We start from the raw sequence: 18,032 nt of genomic DNA on the forward strand, positions 1-18,032 counted from the left end.
TGCCACCACCGCCACCGCCACCACAGCCCTGCCACCACCACAGCCCTGCCACCACAGCCCTGCCACCACCGTCACAGCCCTGCCACCACCGTCACAGCCCTGCCACCACCGCCACCACAGCCCTGCCGCCACCACCATTCCGCTGCCACCACCACCACTCCGCTGCCACCACCACTCTCACAGATGTCAACAGTGTCATCTCCCCCAAATCGGTCAACAGAAGGTTAAACAGGAAAGTCAATGGCTCAAATTAACGACCAAAATCAGGTTATATTCCAATTAACCTGGTGCAAACATTGTACAAGTATAAACGAATGAACCGGAACAAGAAAAACGAACCGTTAACGGCTGGAACGACGTGTTGACTGATTCCGGCCACTGTGAAGATTCCGGCGAAGTTGCAGGTTCGGTTCCGGCTAAAATCGATGTGTTTGAGCATTGTGAGGGGTGTAAAATGTTTGTGGGGATCTAAGGAACTTCAGATTTCCGTTCAATTCGACTCAGATCGACAGAAACAGAGAGTGTGTGGTGGTGGTGATGGCAGTGGTGGTGGTGGCAGCGGAGTGGTGGTGGTGGCAGGGTTGTGGTAGCCGTTATGAATCTGAAGTGTTTCCGGAACCTACAACTTCATGTATCCGTCATCGAAACTTGCAACTTCACTTCTCCGTCATCTTACCATCATCTTCGTTCACCTCCATCTTCCGTTTTGAAACCTCCATCTTCACCATTTCAATTCTTTCAGTCATAGTAGCAGGTCGGGTTATGTATGGAATGGTGGTTCGAAGAACTGTTGATGATGATCAACGTGATGATTGACGATGATGATGAACTCTTGATCGCACAAGCCAAAGATAATCGCACAAGATCCCGTAGTCGCGGTGGTAGCGGTGGTGGCAGTGGCTATGGTGGCGGTGTGGCTGTGGTGGTGGTGGTGGTGGTGGTGGCAGTGGCTGTGGTGGCGGTGGTGGCGGTGGTGGCGGTGTGGCTGTGGTGGCGGTGTGGCGATGGTGGCGGTGGTGGCGGTGGTGGCGGTGGTGGCGGTGGTGGTGGTGGTGGCAGGGCTAGTGGTGGTGGTGTTACAAATTTACACAATCAGTCCTTTATGTTACAAATTTACACAATCAGTCCTTATTTACTAACTGACTTAACTGGGTTATGATTTTTGGACTGAAATGGCACCTTTCCAGAACATGGGGGACGAAAATGACGCATTTTTGAAAAATGGACTGAAATGGCCAAAGTGACCAAACCACAGGGACGAAAATGGCAGTTAACTCTTTCTTTTTCTTTTTTGTTTAATCACCCACCCCTTTCGTCTTGATCAATCGGATATGCTCTTTCTTCACTTGGCAGTCACCTCCAAATCGACATGCGTTTTTGCTGTTTGTTTTTATTTTGTTGAACAGAGCATATACAATAGCTACAACATCTTAATTCAACACTGTTAGTATTCAATAACCGTGACCCAAAACTATAAACCCTATCCAAACCCTTCAATTTCTTGCTCCACCACAATGGAAATCACAACAATGGCGCACGCTACACAACTCCACGCACAACTGCTAAAAAACCCACAACCCGACACCCAAAACCTCATCAAAATCTTCAATTTCACCGCTCTTTCACCCTCCGGCAACCTCACTTACGCACGCCTCATTCTCAACTCACTCAAAACCCCACTTAACTCCTATTTCCACAACACCATGATCCGCGCTTACTCCGACTCCCCCGACCCCTTTCACTCCATCTCCTTCTTCCTCCATTGGCATACTTCTCAAGACCCGGTTTCCCCTTCGCCCGACCGCTTCACTTACCCGTTTGTTCTCAAAGCATGCTCCAAATTGAAACAAAAAAGATTCGGTAAGCAGCTCCACGGGTTGGTTTACAAGTCCGGGTTTCATTCGGATATGTATATTCAACATGCGTTGATTCATTTTTACTCGGGTTGTGATCAAATGGGGTATGCGTTTAAGGTGTTTGATAAAATGCCTGAGAGAGATGTGGTTTCGTGGACTTCTGTGATTAATGGGCTTGTTGATAATAAGAGGCCAATGGACGGTTTACGGTTGTTCAAGAGGATGGAGATGGAGGGTTTTGAGCCGAATGATGTTACGGTGATCTCGGTGCTTAGAGCTTGTGCGGAAACCGGAGCGTTGAGTGTTGGAATAAAGTTGGATGAGTTTGTTAATGGTAGAGGGGTTAAGTTGAAAAAGAAGGTTGTTACTGCGTTTATTGACATGTATTCGAAATGCGGGTGTTTAGATAGTGCCATGCGGGTTTTTGATGAGGCTGTTAATAAAGATGTGTATGTTTGGACGACGATGATAGCGGGTCTTGCTAGCCATGGGCGCTGCAAAGAAGCCGTTGAATTGTTTGAGCAGATGGAAAGCATCGGTTTGAAGCCGGATGAGAAGACGATGACTGCGGTATTATCGGCTTGCAGGAATATGGGGTGGGTTGATAAAGGTTTAACATATTTTAACAACATCAAGAAAGTATATAAACTAAGACCAATGGTACAACATTACGGGTGTGTAGTGGATTTGCTTGCTAGAGCCGGACGACTAGATGATGCTCAAAAGTTCATTGAAACCATGCCCATCGAACCGGATGCTGTTCTGTGGAGATCGTTTATATGGGGCTGTAAAGCTCACGGGGATACCGAGCGAGTGGAGCATTTGATCAAACATCTTGAAGGCGCAAAGATGGATTCTTGCTATGACTGTGGAACTTATGTGCTGCTTGGTAACGTGTATGCATCTAACGGGAAATGGAAGAATAAAGCAAATGTGAGGAAGTTAATGAATCAAAAAGGGCTTGTAAAGCCATCAGGGCATAGCCGGATTGAAATCGATGGTGATATTTATGAATTTACAGCCGGAAGTACTTGTCACGTTGAGGCTGAAAGTATCTATAAGAAGTTGGAGGAAATAGAGGGGACTTTAAGGGTTAACGGTTATGATCCAAAGTTATCGGAGGTGCTGCTTGAAATTGATGATGAAGAGAAAGCGTCACAATTACTTCATCACAGCGAGAAGCTTGCGGTTTCATATGGACTTATAAAAACCGAGCCTGGGACCATAATTAGGATTGTAAAGAACCTAAGATCTTGTGAGGATTGCCATTCTTTCATGAAACATATTTCGGGTGTTTACCAACGAGAGATATTAATTAGGGATCGCATTCGTTTCCATCATTTCAGGAATGGAGAATGCTCTTGTGGTGATTATTGGTAATAGGAACAATACAAATAGAAGAAACTAAAAGTTTCTGGTCAGATTATAGATGCAACCTGGACTCCAAAGTGATGTTTTTCTCCATCCAATTTTGTTTGTATGAGCAGTTTTTTTTATTCGGATATATGTTACATTTCTGAGAGATTTTGGAAATAAAGTCGATTATTGTCATTCACAATCAATGTTCTTTTGCTTTAGACCATGTGTTCTGGATCTTGCAAATGTACCTGCAGGCTTAGACACACAGAAAGGTACTTAGTCTTTTTATGAGGATTATTTTATGCGTAAAAGCGCTCTATGTTGTGATAAGTAATTGGTAGTTAATGAAGTCTTCAAAAGTAAGGTGATTTCTAGTAGTCTTGAGAAAAAAGAACATACTTGGTTAGTTGGTTTATCCATGATGAAAGGTCAATAATTAGTTTCATAACCAAACTTTTGCTTATGGAGAGAACTACTTTAATTTTGCTATTAGACTTGCAGTGAGCCAGTGACCGACTTGAAAAGGCAAAAGTATGTTTTTTTTAATGAATTTGTCAAGTTGTTTAGTTTGAATTTGATGTAGCGCGTGATACGGAAACGAAGATCAAACACGTTGATTCAAAGAATACCCGTGTGTTCTTCCCCAACCCCCAAGATTCCACCCAAAAGGCACGGAATTTGAAGTGAAAAATCAATTATTTTATAAAACTCAAAAACTATCCCCCAATACAAATTACATGAGAACTTATATAGAGTTTTTATGATCAACTCAATGGACATAAATTAAAACAAAACTTAATGAACATTAAATGTGGATTTATTTCATTACATAATTGAGTTGACACTTGATATTCCCGCATCATTCTCCCCACCTTTGAAAAAACTTGACCTCGAGTTTTGTCCCGGGCTAAAGCCACCTGGATCGAAAGGAGCATCAATCTGATTCTTTTCGATTATTATCAAGGCCCGCCCAAGTAGTTCTACTTCACGGGTTATCTCATTTGACTCTGAACCTGTACCACTTGGGTCGAACGGAGCATAGGACCATTTCTTGTTCACTATTGTCTTGACCCTCTCAATTAATATAGTTCCAACCTCCACAATCTGGCCATCAACCAAATTTTCAAATAGAACCTCGTATCAGATTTTTACAGCATGAGAATTTTGTATACTATGGTTTTCATCATCCAAAATAATTTCCTCAAAACTATTTGTTGGAAAATTACCTTTTAAAATTGTACAAAAGTAAATTTGAGAAGCACCAAAATCTATTGTGTTTCTTAATGCCTTCGACTTCATTGCTTTGCTCATGAAATTTTTTTGCAAGCCTCCCATGCTAACAGGTTGAGTTCCAAATGTAGCCGTTGGACCACCCGTTACTATAGTAGGACCATCACCCTTAACGCTATGACTTTTGAAACTTGATTCGTCATCACCGGCTCCCATGATCGTCGACTCTTTTTTGTGGTCATGTCTAATAGTGAGCACACTACTGGTACCATCCGAATCATCGTCGCATGCCCAAGAATACCATTGCTCATCCTCGTATTCATCAAAACATGGTAGAGTGTGGTACAAGCGATAATCCCTCTCACATGCCATTTTGAGCCAGGAATTTAGCTCTGATACCAACTGATGTAGCGCGTGATACGGAAACGAAGATCAAACACGTTGATTCAAAGAATACCCGTGTGTTCTTCCCCAACCCCCAAGATTCCACCCAAAAGGCACGGAATTTGAAGTGAAAAATCAATTATTTTATAAAACTCAAAAACTATCCCCCAATACAAATTACATGAGAACTTATATAGAGTTTTTATGATCAACTCAATGGACATAAATTAAAACAAAACTTAATGAACATTAAATGTGGATTTATTTCATTACATAATTGAGTTGACACTTGATATTCCCGCATCAGAATTCATGTTTTCTTTTGGCTTGTTGGGGTGGTAATTTTGCTCAATGTGCTATGCGTTAGGTGATTATAGCATATATATATTAAACATTCAAGCACTCTATGTCACCTTGAACCATCATTTTTTTTTAAACGACCAACAAAAGCCCGATCACCCGGGTAAACCCAATGGCAAAAGGCCACCCACACCCGCGAACACAAACGGCGCTGGTGAGCTGGCCCATCACCATTCCAGGCGATTAGAAGGTCATGAGACTGCCAATGCACTAGGTCACCTTGAACAATCAGTTAACTCAAGAAAACTCATTGAATGAGGATGCATGAGATTTGTTATATGGTCCTACTACAGCTGTCTTAGCGGGCCCTCGTAGATTAAGGGCCCAGCCTGTGTGAATAGTTTGACCCCAATTCTTCACTAGTTCACTTATACATGTAGTTGTAAAAGCTGAAATACATGTAGTTGTAAAAGCTGAAGTCTATAACAATGAAAATCGGTAGTATGGTGTTTTACTTTTCGCAACACTTTGTTTGAAAATGCAATATTATTCTGCAGACTAAAGTTACCTGTGTTGCCCATCATCATGATTGTTTGTTATTGATGTGCTGGTTTTGTTTCACAAGGTTGCTCCTATTTTGTCAATTATTAAAGGGTATCTTAGACAATTGAGTGGAGTGAACACTTAAAAGGATTCCTTTTTTAAACAGTTATATTCTGCTTATTGTTTCTTAAAAGCAGATGAGCACTTTTGAGTGCTTGGATGAAGAAAAGAAGTCCTTAAATCGTTAATACCCTATTTCTAGTCCTTGCTCCGTAGTCTGATTTTAGTGATCTGAGATCAATTTTAAAGTATAAAACAAAAAGCAGCGTATGTCTTATAATTCAACCGAACCTTGAAGTTCATTACCTGCATTTTGTTATGTTCGTCGAGCACTTTTCTCTCTGTTATGGGTGGGGCGGATCACGGATGGATCAGGTAACGTGCCAAATTAATTACTTTGAAGTACATGTCGAAGTAACTGGTTGCGTCACGTGTCACAATTTTAATTTTGTGACCATAAGATTATAGATTATTCTTCCTACTCTTATTTCACCTTTCGTATTTTTTTTTTCTAATTTAAAGAAAGTTAAATCCTAAATCATATTTTATCTCAATATCGTTTTTATAATTCTAAAATCTTTATTACCAAACTATTTAATACTTCCGGTATACAACCCATGTAATACATGGGTTTTTAACATAGTTAAAAATAATATATGATGATTAAAATTACCTATATATTTAAACCACATGGCCGAGAATAGTTCTAGCTCGCAATTGGTGGAGGAAGGTGGCCACCAATCGATGGATGCCGCATGACATCCACCAAAGTTTTTTTTTTGTTTTTCTACCTACAACTTTAGCGTACATAGATTTCAAAACAAATTATACATAGATTTCGAAACAAGTTATAACACAAACAATCAAAGTGGTCTGGTTGATAAAACTTCCAGACCCGGGTTCTTTAAAATTTACTATATAATCATTAAAGTCGATTTTTTCCTCTTTCCCTTTGATTTTTTTATACAATGTCCAAACTCTAATAAAATTATTCTTCTCCTTTTGTTTCTTTTACGGGTTTTTTTTTTCTCCTTCGTTCAATGATTTCGTAAACTAAGTTGTTAGACTGAGAGCATGTACTGTCACAATACCGTAATGAACCAAATGGATAATGAAAAATGCAAAACCCACATGTAAAAAGGGCACGACAACACGCACCGGCTAAAAACTAGTTAACTTTAAGAAATAACAATAATAATTAGGGGCTGTTTGTTTACATCTGAATGGTTCCATTAAAAGGTTCCATCTGAACCGGTCAGAGGTACATGTGTTTGGTTCACCAAAACACCACCTCTTAATGGTTCCATTCAGATCTGAATGGTTCAGCTAATTAAACATTGAATGGCCAATGAGATAGTGGTTGGGGGAAAGATTTGGTGTTCCTTGTAACCCAGGTTCGACTTGTACTCTCTCCATTATTTTATGCGGCATCCAAGTGAAAGACGAATATGGGTGGCGTCGGTTCATCTTGGATGGGAGGCGAGGTTTTACTAATTAGTCCACTGTTGTGCCTTCGGGCGGGTGGAGGTCGGGTTTCCGCACATCTGGAAGAGCCAAGGGGCTGGCGTCATTAAAGTAGTCCATCTTGGCCACAAAGCCTGATGTTACGGTGGTTGACACGTTTTACTTGCCGTTTAAAAAAAATAAACGCGAAGCATTGACATAAATGCCCTCTTGCCCTAACAAACATACAGCGCCTCCCTCAACATCACTTTCTCATCTTTCTCCTCCCATCTCCTCCACAGTGCCACCGTCTCCTCCACTGCTCCGCCACAGCGCCACCATCTCCTCCTCTGCTCCTCCACAGCGCCGCCTCCTCCTCCTCTGCTCCTCAACAGCGCCGCCTCCTCCACACTGCCACCGTCCTTCACGTTTGCAGGTATGTTGATTATTTGTGGCTTATAAACAATATTTTTTTAGTTAGCTAAAATAAGTTTTTCTTTTTCGTTTCAGGTTACTCGCTACTGGACCGTAACATATTTCTTAATCTTGATATTGTTTTGATTCAATCTGCAATCATGTAAGTATATGCTTAATTCATATTAATTCTATTTTAATTGAAGATTAGTAGCAGTGTTTGATTACGAAGAACAGTTTTCTACAATTTTTAATAGTAAGATTGCACTAATATATTATGTTAGCATGCTATTAGTAAAATTCTTACAGTTGCTAGGAAAATTGCCATGCGTTATAGCAGAATTAACATAGTTTCATACTTGGACTATTTGAACTGTTTCTTGGTATGGTTATCTTAGTGTATGTATGTTTATTACTTGTAAATAGAACTGGCTAGGTCAGAAAACGGAATCATAAATAAGCTGATGCCGTTTTGCTCATTGTCTTCTACTTTTTTATGTGGAATACGCTATAAGGCTATGTGTATATAACTCTTTCCTGATCCCTTACTGCCATCCTAGTGCCACATCACCATATCCTCTCATCCCTCACCTCCATCCGTTAACCTATGTTAAGTAAATAGGAGAGAGAGAGAGAGAGTTTGGGAAAGGGGGAGGTGGCGCAATGTTCCCCACTCCCCGACCCTCCAACTCATCTCCCCGGGCACCCTTCACGAAAGCATAACACCCAACCTAAGAGCAAGGTTTAAAAGTAAGGAATCGTGCCTCGAGGCGTACGTCTTGAGGCAAACCAAGGCATAAGCCTGAGGCGGAACTAAAAAATAGTTATAAAAATTATATATCCTATAAAGAATAAAATAGTAACTATTTTCATCATCAGGTTCATCAAAAACACACGTATAAACATGAAGAGTAAAAAATATCAAAAAAACACACATCACATCAAAAACACCTGAGGTGCCTCAGCCATATGAGGCGCATGTCCTAAATAACCCCTCTGAGGTGCCGCCTCAGATTCGTTTTTTAGGAGCCTCGCCTCGAGGTGCACGCCTCAGCCGTTTTTTTAAACCATGCCTAAGAGCGTCTCCAGTGGCAAACATTTCAGACCAGCAAAAACCGTCACCGCAGCATGCCACATCAGATTTCAAACCAATCTCAAAAACCTTCATTTTTCCTCCAACAACAAACCCTTCCAAATCGCCACCTCATCACCTACTTTTCCTTTTATTTAATCTATACCAAATTTTTTTCTTTTATATTAATTTTATCTTATAACTGATTTACACATTTTCACTACTTCAAATGTTCAAAATTCTTCTTAAACTTACCATAGAAAAGACCTTATTTGACAATTTCTTTAATATATTTAGTATATAAAAGGTACTATGTTATATTATATTGGATCTGTGTATACAAAATTAGTTTATACTTTAAAGTTTAAAATTGAAAAGTTGAGATGAGCTAAAAAAGTAGTGGAAACTTAAATCCATGAGGTTTAGTATCTGCCCAAGACTAAAACTGAAGAGTTGAGATGGGCGAAAGCCGAAAAAGTTAAACTAAGTCTTCGTTTCTGTCAAAGTCTTCCCCATAGGGTTTCAATGTTAAGCTCAGTCTCAATCACTTCATCTTTATAGATAACATCACACAGTAAACCAATTCACACATTAAAATCTGTTCAATCAAACATTAAATTGAAACCTCTATCGTTTATGGTGAAGAAATCGCCGTAAGCTGAAGAATCATCAATTGTGTCTTTTCTATAACTATTCCAGTTTTCGATCATTTCCTCTGAGTTTACTACAACGGCAACTTAATATCTATGTGAGATTCTGTTATTTCATTGTTTTGTTTAGATATATGTTTAATTCGATTTTAAGTGTTGCCAGGACATATATTAGTAAATCCTTTCTCTGCTTAATTGCTAAAAAGATTGCCTAGTATAAGATTTGTTCAAGTTCTTATCTAACTGTTATAGTTTGTTACCGTACAAACACTTTTTTCAAGTCATTGATTTTATGACTATTGTATTTATGACGTTATTTGTTTGTGAAGGTCTCGAATATGTGTTAAAAATTTGCCAAAGCATGCAACTGAGGAACGCATACGAGATTATTTTTCTCAAAAAGGAGAAGTAACTGATGCCAAGCTCATGCGGACCAGGTATTTTCTCGTATCTAGCTTTCAGTTACAGAAATGGTCATTATAGTTATTTCTTCTTCATATGTTTGGTGTCTGCATATTGTTAGTTCTTACAGTATTATAATTATTGGATTTAATATTCTTTCAGAGATGGTAAAAGCAGACAATTTGGTTTTGTTGGTTTCCGGACTGAGAAAGAAGCTGCAGAAGCTTTAAAGTTTTTTCATGGTTCTTTCATGGATACTTACAGACTTACTTGTGAGGTGTGATTATGGATCTTCTATCATATTAATGATTAAAACAAATTGTTATGTTTAAAAAAACTAGTAAAATAGCCCTTTATAATGTTTATATTCAATCGAAATCTGTGCTGATTGTTCTTCAATGATTTACGGCAATTCTGAAAATAGTCAACCTTAATTAACATTATCTTAAAATGGGTGTATTTTTTATACAGATTGCACGCCAAGTGGGTGATTCAGAAATGCCACGTCCATGGAGCCGACATTCTCTTAAGAAACAAGAAAAGCCAACCATGGAGAAAAAGGAATCTGTTAAATCAAGTAAAAAAGTTACATCAGAGCCGAAGAATGACACTGAGAATGGTGACCTTCAGTTCCAGGAGTTTCTTCAGGTCATGCAACCCCGTACAAAGTCAAAGCTGTGGTCAAATGATATGTTAGAAGCCACCCAAGAAAAAGATGGCAACAAGAAAGTTCAACTAAAAGAAGGCAAACCGAAACTGAATTCGGAATCTGACAAGGTGAACGAAATCGGTGATAAATCGTTGTCAGATATGGATTACTTTAAAAGCAGGGTAAAAAAAGATTGGTCAGATTCAGACGCTGATGATGTAGAGGAGGCTGAGAATGATGACGATGATGGTGAAATCGAGAAAATAGATGACATGAATCCTGAAAACCCTAATGAAACCGATGATGTAGATGAACCATCATCAAGTTTAGAAGATGAAGATGATGTTCTACAAACTGGCCGTCTTTTTGTTAGAAATCTTCCATATACTGCTTCGTAGGTTTCTTCTTCTTATTGTTGTTATTATCAAATTTTTAGATTTTGTGATGATTAACCATGTTGATTTAAAATGAAAACAGGGAAGACGATTTGCGGGAGCATTTCAGCAAGTTTGGCAGTGTCTCTGAGGTTCATCTGGTGGTTGATAGAGATACAAAACGATCAAAGGGGATTGCTTATATTCTCTATGCACTTCCAGAATCTGCAGCTAGGTTTGTACTTTTTTTAAATGCGCGTTTCTTGTTTCAAAAGCATGAAATTGTGCTTATATGCCATGCCTATAAGTTTCATGACATCATTTGTAATATAAAGCTGATCTGTACAGGGCATTAGAAGAGCTTGACAATTCGATTTTTCAAGGCAGACTCCTGCACATTATGCCAGCAAAGCAAAAAGTTGTTCCTGTGAAGAAAGAGTAAGCCTTTTTTAATAAGCACATCTACTGAAATTCTCAAATTTAGTGTACTCAAGGTTTAAAAAAACGGAAACGAGTTTCGAGGCGTTTTCACTTCGCCTCACGAGGCGTAAGCCTCGAGGTGAACCGAGGCGTAAGCCCGAGGCGGAATTAAAAATTAAAAAATAAATATAAATATTATATATCTTATAAAAATAGTAATACTAACTAAATTCATCATCAAATTCATCAAAATAATCAAAAGCACACATAAAAAAGACTGAAATTGCTTGAAATTGACACAAAAACACAAAAACATCAAAAACAAATATCTAAAACCCCTGAGGCGCACCTGAGGCGCAGCCTTTTTAGCGCCTCAGCCCCTCTGAGGCGCACAAACAGTAGAAACCCCCTGAGGCGCGCCTCAGAATCGTTTTTTGGCCGTTTCGCCTTGAGGCGCACACCTCAGCCGTTTTTTAAAACCATGAGTGTACTGCTATTTTACAAGTCAATGATATATAAACTATTTGATCAGCGAGTTTGATCATCAAGCAAAGACGTTTAAGCAACAAAGAGAAGAAAAGAGGAAGAAATCTGAAATTTCCGGAGATACAAGAGCTTGGAACAGTTTATTTATGAGACCAGATACAGTATGATTTTTTTATTATATAATATTATCTTTCTGTAACAGGCGAGTATGCGACATCACTTGTAATTTTTCATTTTTCTACTAGGTTGTTGAGAATATCGCTAGGGAATTTGGTACAAGTAAAAGTGAATTACTAGACCGAGAAGCCTCTGATGTAGCTGTACGTATTGCATTAGCAGAAACACAAGTGGTTGCAAAGACAAAAAAGGCTCTTGCAAATGCCGGTGTTAATGTGACTTCTTTAGAGAATTTTGCCAGTAAAAAAACTGAGTCCGGAAAAAGAAGTAACCATGTTATACTAGTAAAAAATCTTCCCTATGGTTCTTCTGAAAGTGAACTTGCTACCATGTTTGGAAAATTTGGAAGCATCGACAAAGTTATTCTCCCTTCAACAAAAACGCTAGGCTTGGTATGTTATTAGGGTTTTTATAACTTCATTATCTGTTTGATTATATATTCAATGAGCTTTTATGTTAATAAAAATTACTCATTAGTTGATGTGGTAAACCTTCAGGTTGTTTTTCTTGAACCTGGTGACGCTCGTGCAGCATTTAAATGTTTGGCGTACAAGCGGTACAAGTAAGTTCATACGTATTGTCAATTGGAAAGTCTGTTATCGATTTACTTTATTGTCATTGAGCTTTTGAACGTTTTTTTCTGTACATTATAGCTATTCAATATTTATATATTATATTTTATTTTGTAGAGATGCTCCTTTGTATTTGGAGTGGGCCCCTGATGACATTTTGAGTGGGGATCAAGTAGGTGTAACTGATGAAAAAGAAACTCCTATCGTGGGAGAACAACAGACCAAACGAGCATTACTGGAGCAACAATTAGAAGGAACAGATGATGCTGATATTGATACAGAACGAGTTGAGGTGGCAATTTCGGCCCGTTTACTTATAAATTGGTCAATTTGGGTTATGTTTATCACCAATGGGTCAAACGGGTGAAATAGCAAAGAAGTAGCTTAAAAGGAACTCGATCGAAAGTGGCCCCACTTTTTATTTGCACAGAACCTTCTATAAATCATTTTATTCAAAACGCATTTGTTATTATTTGGGATAATTTATTTTTTCAAATCATTTATGACACTGATAATTTATAAACAAATTTATAAATCTGGTCATAAAGTGCTAAAAGTCAACCCACACTGACCCGTTTTGAACCATTTGACCAGTAATTGAACAATTCAGAAGAAAATATATTCTCTGTTTTGAAGCATTTTTTATAATAATTTTAGTATTCTTATAGTTTGTAATATTCTTTTCTGTTCTTCATGATCTTGTCAGTCGCGGTCACTCTTTGTCAAGAATCTGAATTTTAAAACTACCGACGAGAGTTTGAAGAAACATTTTGTTGAGCACATAAAGGAAGGAAAACTACGAAGTGTCAGGGTATAGTTTCCGGCCTTCACTCTCCCGCCTTGAACATTTTGCTCTTAATTGCTTATCTTCATTTATATATATTTTTTTTAATTTTTTTGCAGATAAAAAAGCACATGAAGAATGGGAAAAACGTTTCAATGGGTTTTGGGTTTTTGGAGTTTGATACTGTGGATACTGCTGTACATGTCTGCAGGGATTTACAGGTATGATGTATCGTGCTGTATTCGGATTGATTGGATGTGATGTTAACATGTTTTTGTTTTCAGGGAACGGTTTTGGATGGACATGCCCTTATATTACAGTTGTGCCATGTTAAGAACAATGATAGAGTAAAAGAGAAGGTGGGCGAAGATCAAAGTTCAACGAAGTTAATTGTGAGAAATGTAGCTTTTGAAGCTACCGAGAAAGAGTTGCGCCAATTGTTTAGCCCTTTTGGTCAGGTAATATTTTGTAATAGTCTCTTTTAACAAGTCTGCAAATTAAAAAAGTTCTACATGTTAAAACTAGCATTTGTGCATGAATGATGCTATATAAATGTTTTGATTTTTCATGTTTGATTTTGTCACAATGAAGTTAGAATAATAGGCTATTTACTTTTACTAAGTGTGATTTTAAACAATTTTATGCAATTACAGGTAAAGAGTTTAAGGCTTCCAACAAGGTTCGGGAAGCATAGAGGATTTGCTTTTGTCGAGTATGTAACAAAACAAGAGACGAAAACCGCCTTGCAAGCTCTATCAAACACTCATTTATATGGGCGTCATCTGGTATGCTTTTCGGGGAAAATTTTAATTTAAATTTTACCTATTTATCTTCTATTATCATATTACAAAAAACACAAGTTTTTAAACCGTGGACAAAGTTAAACATAATCCTCTTAAAAAGATCTACACTTTAAAACCAGAGGCAGCGATTTCATCCCATTTGCGTATGAATGGGTAAAAATAGGTAAAATGAATCGGGTCAAATCACTCAAATAACTGGAACATGTAGATTATTGGGCAAGCTGTTTCAGGACCAATTTGACCTGGGTTTTTTTAAAGATTACCCAAACCGGTCCGGCGTGCCCATTTTGGTCTAGTGTGCGACTGACCGAGTTATTTTGCAGGTTTTGGAGAGAGCAAAAGAAGGAGAGAGTTTAGAAGAGTTGCGGGCTCGAACCGCTGCTCAGTTTGTTGATGAGAGCACAGGTTTTCAAAACCAGACTAAATTATCTCTAAAGAGGAAGCAACTTGATATTTAGGATTGACATTATAAATTAGGCCCAGTTTTGATATTTTATGTAATTTGTTTTTTTTTTTCATATTTTTATATGCCCACAGGGGTGGACCCGCATGGTAACACTAGTAAAAAAATACTATATTTATGTTATATGGTATTTGATACTTGGTTTTTATATACTATCTGCCTATCCCAAAATCAAATGACATAAATTCATTCGCATCACTTGTCATTTTCAATAATCTATTTTTGTGATAAAAGTTGAAAAAAAAATATACTATTTGTGTTGCGCCTGTGACCCATTTCAATTATTGTTGACATTTAAGTTCACAATTTTAGAAACAGACAAACCACATACAAATAACGTTGAAACATGTCAGTCTTGTTGCATGTTATGTCATACATTTATAGATTAAAATATTTAAATTTTATAATATAAAACATCGCTTTTGTAAAGTCGTTGGTTTTGACATTTTAATCGCAACCCAACTGCATGTCTAGTTTTAATAAATTTCCAACAACGTGGCCAAGTAATTGAGAATCAGTCAAATCATTAAAATTGCTTTTGTTAAGTTGGTTAATTAGTTTTGTTTTTTTTTTTTAAAGGAAAACTTCATTAAAACACTCCCGACTCGAAACCCGAGACAGGACAAAAACAACAACATACAAAAGAAGCTACATAAAAGAAAAATTACACCAATCCAACCACGAGTTGGTTAATTAGTTTGGATTAAAACTTTTGGGTGGGGGGTTGGGTTAAATTGGAAAAATAATTGGTGTTAAGGTGTTGCTTCTCTTGAGATAAAATGTTTGAGTCTCGTCAAAGACGGATTTGATGTAATTTAATCTGTCAAAAAAAAAAAGTTTGGACTAAACCTTGATTGCCAATGTTATTGTGCAATTAATGCTTTATATGTCTGAAAAATCGGAAAAATATGGTTTTTATTCGATAATCATATGATTATTGTTTAACTAGGTTGTGATCTCCATGATGAGAGCTTCATGACGAACCGAAAAGTGTTCAAAATATTGTTAAGTGAATGAGATATCTTTGCTAAAAGTAGTGTGTTTGAAATAGAAATTGTACAAATTTTGGTTAAATCTGGTATGTGAGGGTCAACAAACTTTGATATAACATTTAGGTGGGAGTCAATAATCATCCCTATATGCTATTTCGTTTTTTTTTTCTTTGAACGCTTGGTGACGAGTTCGAATTCTAGAACAATGGCGTTCTCCCCATTTAATGGCATACATTTGTTGGAAACCAACATGGGCCCCTTGGGAGGAAGGCCTTATGGCAAAACCCCTTGACCACCCAGATAAACCTACAATGACCCTAGATGCTATTTTCTTATTAATAAGAAGAAACTAATGTCTGATGAGCCAGAGGATATAACACACCTTTACATCGTCACACATGCTACTTCCAAAGAGCGAAGCTTCTCTTGGGCCCTTAACATGTCCCTTTCATAAAATGGGCTTTTTCTAATCTTGGAAAGTCCTCTGACACCCGATAAAAATTTATGTTTAGAATCAAGGATTAATTCATGAGTTATTAACAATTTAGAAATATACCATATTTTTGTCTTTGTTAGTATATACACAACAACGGTTCAGGGGAATAAGAGATTTGGTTAAGTTTGTAGCTTTAATTTTTACAACATAACAATATAAAATATGATATATACAAGTATAAACATACCAAATAAATAACTTGTTGGATGAATTTTCCCTTTTGGAAAATTACGAGAATAATCATGTTTGACTGCACATATTATTAAAAATGGCGTTTACTTTTTCTTTTCTAAAATATTAATCAACTATTAAAGTAATTTTTTTTAAATACCCTCCAAGAAAAAAAAAAAATCTCAATTTGTGTCATCGGATACCCATTATCTTTTCTCATTATTCTCCTTTTTTAAGAAGGTGGATTCTATTGACGTTTCTAAAGTAGAGTAATATTTCTAATGATAAAACATAAAAGCCTATAGCATAAAGGTCTTCGTGGAATGCTTTCTTTTTATTAAAATTCTAAATTCTAAAATGTATATAATGGGAATAGTATTAACTATAACAATTGAAATTTTGTTAGCCAAATTTAGAAGATAAGGATTACTTTATCAACCTCACAGAAACTTTACGCGGTAAAAATCATGTAGTATATTTATCAGTGGATATAGCGAGACAGTTACCTGTATTTTTTGTGAATGACATGTATTTTTACATTAATTTCGAGAAAAACACCACAGTTATATAGTATATAAACTCACGGATACATTGTTTTGCGTTAATTAGGAAAATAACACCGTATAAACTTTTTTATTAAGTAAATTCGCAACTTAAAAAAATAGATTATTGTACTTTTTCTTAAATTTAGTCTAATAATGCTACCGTTTACAATTAAGTAAAACAAATATAATTGCTTTTTTTTTTAATTAGAGGTTGCTTGTTTAGTGTTAATAATCATCTATTACTTTGAAGATACCTACTGCAAAAGGGTATCGATCGTTTTATGTAAGAGGGGAGGAGAAAGAAAGAACATGCAGTTCATGAGAGAGAAGAGAGAAGTCGTGCGGTCTATTAAGCAATTTTAGAAGATACCAAGAATGATGTGAAGGTTCATAATCCTCCACCAACTGTGGATGATCTCAATTCTCAACAAACAAGTGGTTCCATCTCCGGTCATGAATATGTTTTTAAATTGTCTCATTAAGCTTTAAATAACATTAACAATTCGAAAAATACTTTAATACATACATATGAGTTTTTAAGGAGTTTTCGAAGTTATTTCAATAATAAGGAAAAAGTTGGTGGAATTTGATGATTACATACTAAAATTATATAAATACAATTAGCTTTAAACAATTATTTCCATCGAAGGTGTGCAAATAATTTATTGATTTGTAAACTCTTTTTTAATAATTTACTAACCGGTGATATTTAATTTAAGTTATGGTTGTACCAAACGTTTATTGCTGATACTAATTTTAATAATAATATCGTTACCTGCTACTTATTACAATAACCTATAATATTTAATATGCTATAATTGTTGTGATAAAAGCTTATGACAAACAATAATAGTAATAATAATAATTTTTTTTTTCATGTGGAAAGTGATTTTGAAGGAAAAATGAAATATGTGGAATTATGAGGAGTCGGGTATCCATATTAGAGAGTGGTATTTATTTATACCCACGATGATGTAAAACAAGATATTTGCCTAAGGTTTATACTTTTCATTTTATCTATTAAAAACTTAAAAACCACTTTTTAATAAATCACATCAAACTAAGTAGATTGATATAAATGAGAAACTGATTGCTCAACTTTATTTAAGCAAATATTTTGAACTTTACGTCATGATTTAAATACATCTAAAGTGATAAATGTTGATGATTAGTTTGTAAATTAGTGAGGAAGTTATGTTATTGTCTATTAATTTTAAAACTATAACGTCATGAATATATCTATTATCTGTTATCAATAATAAAATAAAATGTACACTCGTTAGTCTATAGGTGGAGTTTATGCAATTTAACATATGCTATACTAGGAGACTTTAACTAACCCATCATTTTGCAAAGTATGTAGTGATTTAACAAAAAAATTGATTAA

The 18,032-nt window shown here is 36.6% G+C and overlaps 2 protein-coding genes across 2 annotated transcripts; both read left to right on the plus strand.

Moving 5' to 3' along the window:
• The first annotated feature begins 1,318 nt into the window (after nucleotides 1-1,318).
• On the plus strand, nucleotides 1,319-3,418 carry LOC110937447 (pentatricopeptide repeat-containing protein At4g21065). The gene has a single exon (XM_022179869.2). The coding sequence runs from the start codon at nucleotides 1,515-1,517 to the stop codon at nucleotides 3,234-3,236; it is 1,722 nt and encodes a 573-aa protein (XP_022035561.1). The 5' UTR covers nucleotides 1,319-1,514; the 3' UTR covers nucleotides 3,237-3,418.
• A 3,976-nt stretch (nucleotides 3,419-7,394) lies between these two features.
• LOC110937446 (multiple RNA-binding domain-containing protein 1) lies at nucleotides 7,395-14,596 on the plus strand. Its single transcript, XM_022179868.2, has 16 exons — nucleotides 7,395-7,611; nucleotides 7,686-7,752; nucleotides 9,641-9,748; nucleotides 9,876-9,990; nucleotides 10,185-10,756; nucleotides 10,840-10,971; nucleotides 11,085-11,174; nucleotides 11,689-11,803; nucleotides 11,888-12,211; nucleotides 12,317-12,381; nucleotides 12,509-12,683; nucleotides 13,098-13,202; nucleotides 13,295-13,396; nucleotides 13,460-13,633; nucleotides 13,829-13,960; nucleotides 14,302-14,596. Coding segments are annotated over exons 2-16 (2,346 nt in total). The 5' UTR covers nucleotides 7,395-7,611; nucleotides 7,686-7,750; the 3' UTR covers nucleotides 14,437-14,596.
• Nucleotides 14,597-18,032: the final 3,436 nt, after the last annotated feature.

Source organism: Helianthus annuus, chromosome 4 (assembly GCF_002127325.2).
Source record: "Helianthus annuus cultivar XRQ/B chromosome 4, HanXRQr2.0-SUNRISE, whole genome shotgun sequence".
Taxonomy (NCBI): Eukaryota; Viridiplantae; Streptophyta; class Magnoliopsida; order Asterales; family Asteraceae; genus Helianthus; species Helianthus annuus.

Coding starts and splice junctions, on each gene's coding strand:
- LOC110937446 (XM_022179868.2), top strand. Junction 11,175..11,688: donor GTTGTTCCTGTGAAGAAAGA/GTAAGCCTTTTT, acceptor CTATTTGATCAG/CGAGTTTGATCATCAAGCAA. Junction 13,961..14,301: donor ATTTATATGGGCGTCATCTG/GTATGCTTTTCG, acceptor GTTATTTTGCAG/GTTTTGGAGAGAGCAAAAGA.
- LOC110937447 (XM_022179869.2), top strand. CDS start 1,515: ATGGAAATCACAACAATGGCGCACGCTACACAACTCCACGCACAACTG.